The sequence below is a fragment of the Neofelis nebulosa genome, chromosome 11 (genome assembly GCF_028018385.1).
Source record: "Neofelis nebulosa isolate mNeoNeb1 chromosome 11, mNeoNeb1.pri, whole genome shotgun sequence".
In the NCBI taxonomy this organism is placed as follows: Eukaryota; Metazoa; Chordata; class Mammalia; order Carnivora; family Felidae; genus Neofelis; species Neofelis nebulosa.
In genome coordinates, this window is record NC_080792.1 from 21,001,197 (window position 1) to 21,012,179 (window position 10,983).

Consider the following 10,983-nt stretch of genomic DNA (forward strand, 5'->3'; position numbering starts at 1 on the left):
AATCTGAATGACTAATTTTACTCTAAGGTTTCATATAAAATTTCTTGAAGGTTTCCTAAATAAACAAATTGGGTTACCTTTTCTATATGAAATTATATTCTTTTGAAACACACAAACAAAAGCTGATCTGCATGGCATAAATGTTCAGCTCTTTAAAAATAAAATCAATATTGATAGTTTTAGAAGTCCTAAGTATTGCTTTAGTGAAAATTCAGGTAATTATTCCACTGTTAATTGTCTAAATTCTCGTTCTTCAAGTGGCACCATGGTGGGTGCTGTAAGTATAATATAGTAATGGCACTAGATACAGACTCAGGTATTATAGAAGAAATGGCTACAGTTGGGGGAAGAGCCAGTGGAGGAGAATGGTTGTAGGATAATTTGTAGTGATAACGACTAAAGCATAAGTTGTCATAGAAGAGAACATGTTGACGAATGATGGTAGTTCTATTAGATTAAAGTAAGAATGGTGGCATTTATAGTTCCAGGTTCAGATGATAAGGTGGAGATTAAAGACTGTTGAAGGAAAGTGATGACCATTGGCATTGTGAACTAAGTGGAAGTCACAGTAGTTGCAGATAAAGTGGGAGTGGGAGTGGTTGTAGAGTCAGCTGACAGGATTTGTGGGTTCAGTTGAAGAGATGGTGGAAGTGGTAACTGTGTTGGTTGTCCGCTAAGATTAAGTTATGATAGCATTTGTTGTTTTTGAAGTTGAAACAGTTATAGATTCTGTTCAAGTGGGGTCAGCTGTGGTTTCACTTGAAGGGGTGGTTGTAGTTTTCGTGATTGTACGTTCAGGTGAGGTGATGGTGGGGCTGTTGCATTTGTGGGTTTCGTTTTACTGGTGACTGGCTTTTGTGGTTGTAGGTTCTGTGGAAGTGATAGTGGTGGCTGTCAAGGTTGTAGGCTCATTTGAAGTGTTAGTGATGGCTGTTGAGGTTGTGGGTTCAGTTGAAGAAATGGTGATGGCTGCTGTGGTTGTAGGTTCTGTGGAAGTGATGGCGGTGGCTGTCGAGGTTGTAGGCTCAGTTGAAGTGATAGTGATGGCTGTTGAGGTTGTGGGTTCAGTTGAAGCAATGGTGATGGCTGTTGAGGTTGTGGGTTCAGTTGAAGTGTTAGTGATGGCTGTTGAGGTTGTGGGTTCAGTTGAAGCAATGGTGATGGCTATTGAGGTTGTGGGTTCAGTTGAAGTGTTAGTGATGGCTGTTGAGGTTGTAGGTTCAGTTGAAGCGATGGTGATGGCTGCTGTGGTTGTAGGTTCTGTGGAAGTGATGGCAGTGGCTGTCGAGGTTGTAGGCTCAGTTGAAGTGATAGTGATGGCTGTTGAGGTTCTGGGTTCAGTGGAAGCGATGGTGATGGCTGTTGTGGCTGTAGGTTCAATAGACGTTGCAGTGGCTGTAGATTCTGTTGTAGTGGTTTTAGTTACGGGTTCAGTTGACGTGGTGGTCCCTGCAGGTTGTGAAGTAGTAGAGGTCATTCCAGGAATGCTAAGTATAGGCTCCTCATTGTTTGCAGGTAGCTGGTTAGTAATGGGAGAACTGTCATTTTCTCTGTTGTTCACCAGGCATATTATGAGTACTCCAGTTGCTGTTGTTATCACACAGGCTAAGAGACAAGCCAAAAAGACTTTCCACAGAGACAAGTCATTACACCAATTTCCTTTTGCCTATGAAGAGTGTAAATGATAATATCAGTAATAAAAAACAAAAATGCTTGTGATTTCTCATCTCTTTTGTGTTATTTATACTATAGTGCATTAACATGATTTCAGTCCTTATATATATCCAAAGAAATGTAGGCTTACGGTCCAAGTTTTTATCCAGGTGAAAATAACTGCACACTTTCTTTAACATTAGAAGAAATGAGAATCTACCAATTTCTCATCTTCTTTTATTGGAAAATATTCCAATAATGGGAAGGAAGAGCTTTGTCTTTTCACACAGGCAGAACAGCACTTGAATGGTAAATTCTCTGTCACACACCCAATCCTCCAGTAGATGTTGTCATTACCCCAAACTATTCCACTTCCAAAATCACTTCCTCAGGAACACTGTGCTCTTACCACTGTCTCCTCTCCTTCCAGCTTATTTATTCAATTGTCCCTAGAGCAACCTTTTTTTAGTCTTGTTAAAAATTATTGACCCAGCAGACCTTGCTTCACTCACCTACCTCCTTACCCACCTTGTGTTCCATGGTCGTTTATTTCAATAAAACTAATTCCCTAAAATCTCTTGCACTTGCCTCCTCTTTTCCTCCAGCTGGCAAATAAATGCCTGTCTTCTTTCTCTGGACTGCCCTTGAGCAACCACAGTCAGGGAAAGTCAAGTACCTGGGCAAATCAGAGTCAAGATAAATGTATAGTCACCATCCTTGAATGGATTTTCTGGACTGTTCCATCATTCTATTATATTTCTGTAATATACACTCTCATTTTGTAAATCTTTCTTAATCTTCCCTCTCTTCAAACATGTAACCTCCACCTACCAGCCCTCAAAAACAAATTGACCCATCTCATTTCCCAAATTGACCCATTTCATCTCCTTTCCCCTTCACTGGGAAACTTGAAGCCATCAAATGGAAACTCTTTCAAAGCCCTACAGGTATCAAACCTGCAGACCTAAGCCTGCCTGGGCTCCACCTCTCTTCCTTCCCTGATTGACACAGAGATGCTGTCCCTCTTTCTGGCTGATGCCGATCCGCCAATCTGTCCTTGGACCTCATCCCCCATATCCTTCTCAACAACTTTTCTCTTTTTTTCATTCTTCCTCTGGGACTAAATACTTCACCCTTTCCTCTTAAGTGGCGTCTTCCTTTTAACATTTATATACACTCAAATCTCTTCCATTTTAAACAAAAAACCTCCTTTGACTCCAAATCCCCTTCTCACTACTTCCCTTTCTCTCTCTCTGGAAAATGAAATTTCTTGAGAGTTGTATAAATGCAACATCTCCACTTGCACACCTTTCAACCCAATTGTGTCTGGCTTCTACCTCTGCCATGCCACTGAAACACCTCTTAATAAAGTCACAAATGACATTTATTCACTCAAATCTAACTGACATATTTTAGCCCTCACCATACTTAAACCCTCAGTAGCATTTGCCTCTGAAGCATCCCTTCTCCCTTTTGAACAGTCTCTTCCCTTGGCTTTTGTGATATTCCATTTTCATTGGGTTTCTCCTAACAACCCTCCCCCTCCCAAATATTCCCAGTTTCTTTTAGAGGCTTACTATCACATTCAGCTTTATTGTTGACACTCCCAGGACCTTTTCTCTCACTCTAGGTTTAGGGTCAGCAAACTCTTTCTGTAAAGGGCAAGACAGTAAATAGTTTCAGCTTTGTGAGCCATACAATTTTGGTCACAGTGACTCCAATCTTCCATTATAGTCTTAAAGCAGCCATAGGCATTGAGTAAGCAAGTGAGCATGACTGTATTCCAATACAACTTTATTTACAAAAATAGGCAGTGGACTGGATTTGACCATTCTATGCTTTCTCTTTCCTATGATTTTAATTACTATCCATATCTAAATGACTCTCTAATTTATCTCTAGTCCAGCTCTCCCCTCTGACCTTCAAATGCTTACATGATACCATATATTAGATGTCTAAATGATGCCTCAAACTCACTGTGTCCAAACCCAAAGTCATGATCTCCCCAGTGAAACCTGGCAAGCTCCCACATCCCTTTAAATGGTACCACCATCCATTATATTCAGTTCATAAGCTATTAACAAAGGGATCACCCTTGAAATTTCCCAACCCATCACCAAGCCCTTTAGCTGTACCTGCTAAATATCTCCCAATACTATTGATTTTCTCTATATCTGTTGATACTACTCTATTCCAAGCTTCCTTTATCTCTGCCCTGGAGTAGTGAAATAGCCTTGGGCCACTCACTCCGTTTCTACAATGCATCATGCTTCCATCTAAAGTGGGATCTTGGCACAAATAGTTCTGTTCATTGTGAATGCCTCTCTCATCCTCCATTTACCACCCAGAATACAACACAGACTCCTCAGGCACCTATTTTGGCAACAGTACTCATGATGCTCAGTGATTCTGTTATCAGAAGAGGAATAATACACTGAGGCTTTTTCATAATTAGAGTATTCCCAATTCTTTAAGTAATATTGATAGCCATATAAATATAAAACTTCCTACCACCCATCAGGTAGGTAGCTGCCTAGCACCTAGTATGACCATAGGGACCCAGAGAATCCACCTGAGTGCATTATCTCCTTCCCAGGCTTATTACCTGAAAGCACGCAATGAAAAGAGCTCCCTGGGAGCTTTCTAGTGATGTGCATTTTAACAAGATAAACCAAAGCCCTGCTTATTTTCTCCCTAATCCTCATCACAGATTGTGTTATCCACCACCATGATTTAAAAGAAAAATCATGGAATTGCATAGCTTCTGGGACTCCCTATTTCATCATTTACAAAATGGTGATAAAACAGCGTGTGAAGTACAGGATTACCTTCGGAATCAACAAAATTGATTTGCTTTGTCATTTCTAAAGTGTTTTTGCAAATATTTGTTGCTTTATTCGTAGGCAACAAATCAGTGTAGAAGAGTACAGTCTTTTTAACTGGAGAAATGTTATAAAGTTCAGAGCTATGAAATCTTAAATAATTTCTTACCTTCTCTGAGCCTCAAATCCCCTTATCTTAAAATAGAGAGCTAAAAATATCTGTCTTATATTGTTGCTGGGAAGACTACAAATAACATACATAAAGTCACTAGTTTTTAAAAATATGTTTATCTTGGATGCAGTATAGTATAGTATATAGAAATTAAGGTCAAGAACTTTGGAGTCCAACAGATTTGGGGTTGAATTTTAGCTCTGCCACTTATTAGCTATGGAGAATTTAACAACTTTATCTTTCTAAGCCTCAGTTCCCTCATAAGGATAATAATACTTAATAATACCTAGAAAGATGAAAAGATAAGACAATGTTTATAAAGTGCCTGGCCCAGTGTCATGTATGTAAGTTTTCGATTGTCTAACATGATTGATTATTTCATAATCACCTGGGTGAGAGCAATACTCTCAGTGAATGGGATACAACATACACACCTTCCATACACACTAAAATAGATCTTAAATGTCGCACAGTATAGGCCACAGTATTTGTTGGAAGGGTGCAAAGGGTGGCAACCCCAAAGCAACAGGAGTAGAATGAAGGCATGGGCCACCAAGGTCAAGTTAGCCCCAGAAAAAATAACATTTTCTTTACGTTGACTGAAAACACTACAAAGCAGTCTCAAAAGAAAAAAGTGGCAAAAGGGCTTATGCATATCTGGGAGAACTCTATGCTACTTTAAAAAAATTATACAAGAGCCGCTTAATGAAATAAGTTGTGCACAACCAGACAATAGGACACCTAAGTTCTTCTTTTGGGGTCACTTTTGGCAAAAACCATGCTAATTGATGCCTGGGCCCCACCCCAGAGCTTCTGATTTAATTGGTCTGGGGTGGGACTCAACCAATTGGTATTTCTTAAATAATCGCCAGGGGATTCTAAAATGCACCTGGGATTAAGAACTACCAGACTAGATGTTATCTAAGACTTCTCAATTCTATTATTACATAAATTAATTTACCTCTCCGCAAAAAAGAAGAAACATTTTCTCACTCCACCCCATTGAGCTCATTCATTCTTTCACATCGTCCCAGCAACAATACAGTTTATACTTTTATCCAGAATCAAGAAAACAAGGCTCATACTCTCTCTACCAAGCCTCTACAGCAAGATTAAGCAACAGAAGGTAGAAACTCCAGTCAGGGAAGCCCAACCAAACTTCTAAGCAGAATAAGCAATTTATAGTCAAGGTCTAATTGCTATAACAGGGCTGAAGATAGAGAGATACACGCCTGAGGTAAAGTTAATTCAACCAACGGATAAGGTCAGGAACCAAAGACCTGGATCTAGTCTCCAAAGCCAGTGGGGAAAAAAATCTGGAGAACAAGAGTCAGGTTTCTATGTCAAGGTCTTATGCACCAGAGATCACAAGGAAGAAACCTATGGAAAGTGCCACATACAGGTCCGAAGTCTAGAACAGTGGAAGCAAACAAGGTGATCACCAATTGAGCAGGACCCTTAAAACTTTGAATATGACACAGTCTCCCACCAGAGTCTAATTTGTGAATTAAACTCTATATTGTCAACATATTTTCTCCTCTGCCTCTCCCCACCTGCATTTGTACTTTACATTGATTCCTTTTACTTTCAAATAATGTTCGCTATCTATGCAAAGATTTGAGTCCCCAATAGAATATCAGCTCTTCAAAAACAGATTATCAAATATTCTCCTTCTTACGAACTGCCTCACAGAGACTTATACTGAGAATACAGCAAATGCTTAAAATGAATGTGGGTGAATTAAATGATTATATACATTTCCTGGGAAAGAACAGAACAATACGTCCCTGTATAAAGCACATTTCAACCTGGATAAAAGCTGCTATATCAAACATTACCTCTGTACTGGACAATTCTGTGTGTGGGTTTCTTGAGTGTGCAAGGGCTGCTGGGCTCACATAGACCCCAGTTAGGTTGGACGAGACATGACCAGTTGTACCACTTGAAGGTGGATGCCAGCATGCAGAACTATGAGCCTGTTGGTCATCTGAACACGTGATTGGCTACAGAAACAAAACATAAGTGAATAGAATGTCACGGTGTTGAATTTCTAAAATGAAACTCTTCTGTCAAACATAATCAAGAGCATCACTTTTAAAAGGGATAATGCATAACAAAACTTTTAAAAGGAATTTTTCTAGCTATACTCTGAAGACCAAAAAAAAAAAACAAACAAACAAACTAGACAGATTATGACATAGTATACTTAACTAATTTTTGTAAGTTCCTAATGCTCCAGATCAGGAATGTATGTCATCCTTATTCTCTACCACATTACTTGCATGTATTAAATACCCTCATGTTGCAAGCTGCTGTAAGTGGAGCTATAGTAAGAAGTCTCTATCCGTATAAGGAATAGAATGTTAGAGCCAAAAAAGTTCTTGCAGCTGATTATCAGGTACAACCCGTTTAGGTCATTTTGGAAATGAGAATACTGAAGCAAAAAGAGCTGACATAATTATCAGCAGCAGCAGCATCCCATAATGACATGATAGCAAGCACTGGAGCCCGGACCTTCCAGTGCTAAGACCAGTGTACTTTCCACTCCGTCCCGCTACACCATGTACAGTATGTTGTTATGCTAAACCATGGTAAGATGTATAGTGTATACTAATCTATGCTATACTAGTGAAAAGTTGTCCTACAAAGAGACTCCTTCACATAATCTGTACCATGGTCTATGCAACGGAACTTGCACACCCATGACAAAGAGACAAAAGGCAAATCATTTGTCAGTTTGTGATATGTTTATGCTGGGTTCCTCTTGGACACACAGCAGTATAAAAGCAATTCTCAACAACAAAAAGGTCTCTGCTCTGAGAGTTTACATGCTAATATAACAGGGAGGCATAACAATCGCCACATATTGTTGAGAAAGGGGGCCATAAGGATTAAAAATGGGCTGGGCTCAGTGGGAAAGATTTGGGGGAACAGGTGTTTTAAAAGGGGAAAGAATAAAATGAAATGAAAATGGGAGCGGAACAAGTTCAGGAATTTGTGGATCTGGGCCAAGAGTTTTGTTACATCTCAAAAACAGTGTAGGACTGTCTGGGGAATCTTCATCTCATAGAACGATAATGTTTCCTCCTAGTTGTGAATCAAGGGCATCTCTGCCACTCCTTGCTCTCTTCAAAAGGCAAAAACTACAACTACCCACTGCAGATGTGCTGTGAGGATTGACGAGTAAACAACTGGAAAAGGGTTGGAGCAACGTCCCTATGCACTCGGTGAGTGTTGGCTGTCAGCAGTGGCAGCAGCTGCTGCAGCAGTGTTTTCATTCCTACTGTTACTACTACTAGTTGTCTTGGGTCACGTTTATGTAATAACCCATTATTAAAGAGCCATAAAAATTGCTGGTGCATCAACTCATCAGTCCCATAAAACTGTCAGACTAGAAATGTATGTGGTCACTGAGAACTACCACGAGCGACACAAAAAAATACATGTGATGGTTATTAAACATAGATAAGATGGAATCCTCTTGGCAGTAAAGGGCTTGGGGAGACAGATTTTTCTGTTATATCAAAGAAGTAAAGAAAACAGCTCTGTTTTACTGAAAAAAAAAAAAAAACTAAACAGACTCCATGTTATTCACTAGATCAATTTGAGCAATGTTGGACTTTAATAACAACCTTGCTTATTTTGCCAAGTGCTGATGATGCTGTAGTTATCAGGTTTGCCTGTGGCTGATGAACTAGATTTTAATGCACTTTGTAAACAAAACAAAATTCACTCCCCAAGTCGGTTTTCCAAGTCTTCTGGCCCTGATGGAATCCTAGCCCTTTCAAAGAAAAAAGATGATGGGTGGTGTCTACACTTAGGGTGGAGAACCTCTGATCTAGATTCAGCTTTGGAGTAATATTGCAGCCCAAGTAATAATTTTTACTCTGGTATGTTGCTCTGACTCTTAGTATAGGTGGAGTCTCTGCACAGAACTGGATCAAAGAGCTCCAAACGTTTAATCAGATAGTCAGCCTTAGCTAATAAGGGCCATAGGCAACTGAAGTGAATTAGCTATAGTTACCAAAAACAGTTCTGTGGGTTTTCCCCGTGATTTTATAAGGATTAACTTAAGATCTCACATATCCCAACAGAAAAACAAAACGCCAACATTTATTTTACTTTTGTTTATAATCTTCAACAATTATTAAACTTCACAATTGAATTTGGTCTTAGGAGAAAAGCATATTTTTATAGCTATGCTTTAAATATCCATAATAAAGTGAAATAGTTAGCCACCTATCAAGATATACACTGTAAAAACAACTCAAAATAATATTTGTAAACATCTTCAAGTTTGTTGCATCTAGAGAAACTAGGAAGATGATGGATATGTGGCTAAAGGGATTTTTTTCTATTTGAGTATTCAGGCATCTTGAGTGTCGAACTGAGAAGTGACAAGGAGAACAGCTTCAGGAGAGTCCTTTGTATGACTCAAAAGGACAAACCCCTTTTCTTTTGGTAAACCAAGAATTCTCCTTGGGATTCTTTTATTCAACCAACACTTACCAAGCCAAGACTTTCGTCTTTGGCTTATCTGTAGGCAATTAATATGGGCTAATTGCCACAGCTCCAAATTGCAAAGGGAAAAAATATTTCATTTATTCTTCACGCAGGAATTTTAACTTACTATTTTAATTTTTATCATACTTCCATCCTTTGTTCTTTTTTAAAGGAAATCATCTCCTTTATTTTTATTCATTTATTTTAAAGTTTCTTACTTACTTTGAGAGAAAGTGAGAGAATCAGGGGGGTACAGAAAGAGAGGGAGAGAGAGTTTCCCAAGCAAGCTCTGTGCTCATTCTCACAAACCACAAGATCATGACCTGAGCCAAAATCAAGAGTCGGACGCTCAACCAACTGAGCCACCTAGGCCAGGTTATAAAACCTAGGCCATTATAAAACCTATCTGAACCTAAGCTAGGTTCAGATATAAAAAACACTTAGAACTATACATACAGTAAAAGCTTGATTCTTGGTGTAAAAACATTTAAAAATAGATAAAATAGGGGCACCTGGGTGGCTCAGTCAGTTAAGCATCCGACTCCGGCTCAGGTCATGATCTCACGCTTCATGGGTTTGAGCCCCGCATCGGGCTCTGTGCTGACAGCTTGGAGCCTGGATCCTGCTTCAGATTCTGTGTCTCCCTCTCTCTCTGCCCTCCCCTGCTCATGCCCTGTTTCTCTCTCTCAAAATAAATAAGCATTAAAAAATTTTTAAATAGATAAAATAACCATATTTCTTTTTTTTTTTTTAATTATTTTTCAACATTTTTTATTTATTTTTGGGACAGAGAGAGACAGAGCATGAACGGGGGAGGGGCAGAGAGAGAGGGAGACACAGAATCGGAAACAGGCTCCAGGCTCCGAGCCATCAGCCCAGAGCCTGACGCGGGGCTCGAACTCACGGACCGCGAGATCGTGACCTGGCTGAAGTCGGACGCTTAACCGACTGCGCCACCCAGGCGCCCCAAAATAACCATATTTCTTATACAAAGTACAAATGTTTAAAGGATTTCTCTCTTAGGCCTAAAGACAATATCCAAGATCAATATCTGGATTTCCAGCATATTTAGAAATCCAAGTTTTGACAGGTTTAGTATATAAAATCGAAGAATCAGATTATAAAAATATTATTTAAAGACCAAACCAAAGATATCATTGGAGATATATGTTTACATGATGGTGAATATAGAAAGTTAAATGGATTTATTTGTATATGATGTGGTAACAGAAATTGCTAATCCTTTAAATTAGCAAATACGTAAAATAATTTTTACAGTATAATACAGAAGAATATAACATGAAAAGTTGCAGCAGAAAAATTTAATACATGGCTATGCTTCCTTTTTGAGAATAATGCAAAATTATGACATTGACCACATAATAGCAAAGAAATTCGATTGATTTTAAAAGCTGAAAATGAGATAGCACTATAGGCAAATTATTAAAATTAAGCAAATACTCACAAGCTGGTTTTCAGAGCGTTCAATATTGACTACATATTTTCCACGCTTTCTGTCCATTCTTGAGCTTATAATGCCATAGGCTTACCTTCAAGGATATTTTTCAATTCATGTGTGGCCTTTATACCTGCAACTCTGAGAAATAATTTAAATGACTAGTGGAAAATCAACTCTGATGCATCAGTGATGGTGAGGATTAAACTAAGTAATAAGTAGTCATTCACTAAAATGGAATCCACCTTAGAGAAGCAAATGAGGTGTTAATCATAGAAAATCAATACAGCCTCTGAGTGCTACTGTGATTGCTCCCTCAATAACCCTCCTGACAGGAAGGAACTCTGAAAAGCTTACATAATTTTTTTTTTCTTCCC

General features: G+C 38.9%; 1 protein-coding gene across 1 annotated transcript; it reads right to left on the minus strand.

Moving 5' to 3' along the window:
• Positions 1–532: 532 nt before the first annotated feature.
• LOC131489767 (dynactin-associated protein-like) lies at positions 533–10,672 on the minus strand. Its single transcript, XM_058691705.1, has 3 exons — positions 10,616–10,672; positions 6,486–6,650; positions 533–1,666 (listed from the first exon to the last, which is right to left on the minus strand). Exons 1-3 carry the CDS (start codon positions 10,670–10,672, stop codon positions 839–841), a joined length of 1,050 nt encoding a protein of 349 aa, XP_058547688.1. The 3' UTR covers positions 533–838.
• Positions 10,673–10,983: the final 311 nt, after the last annotated feature.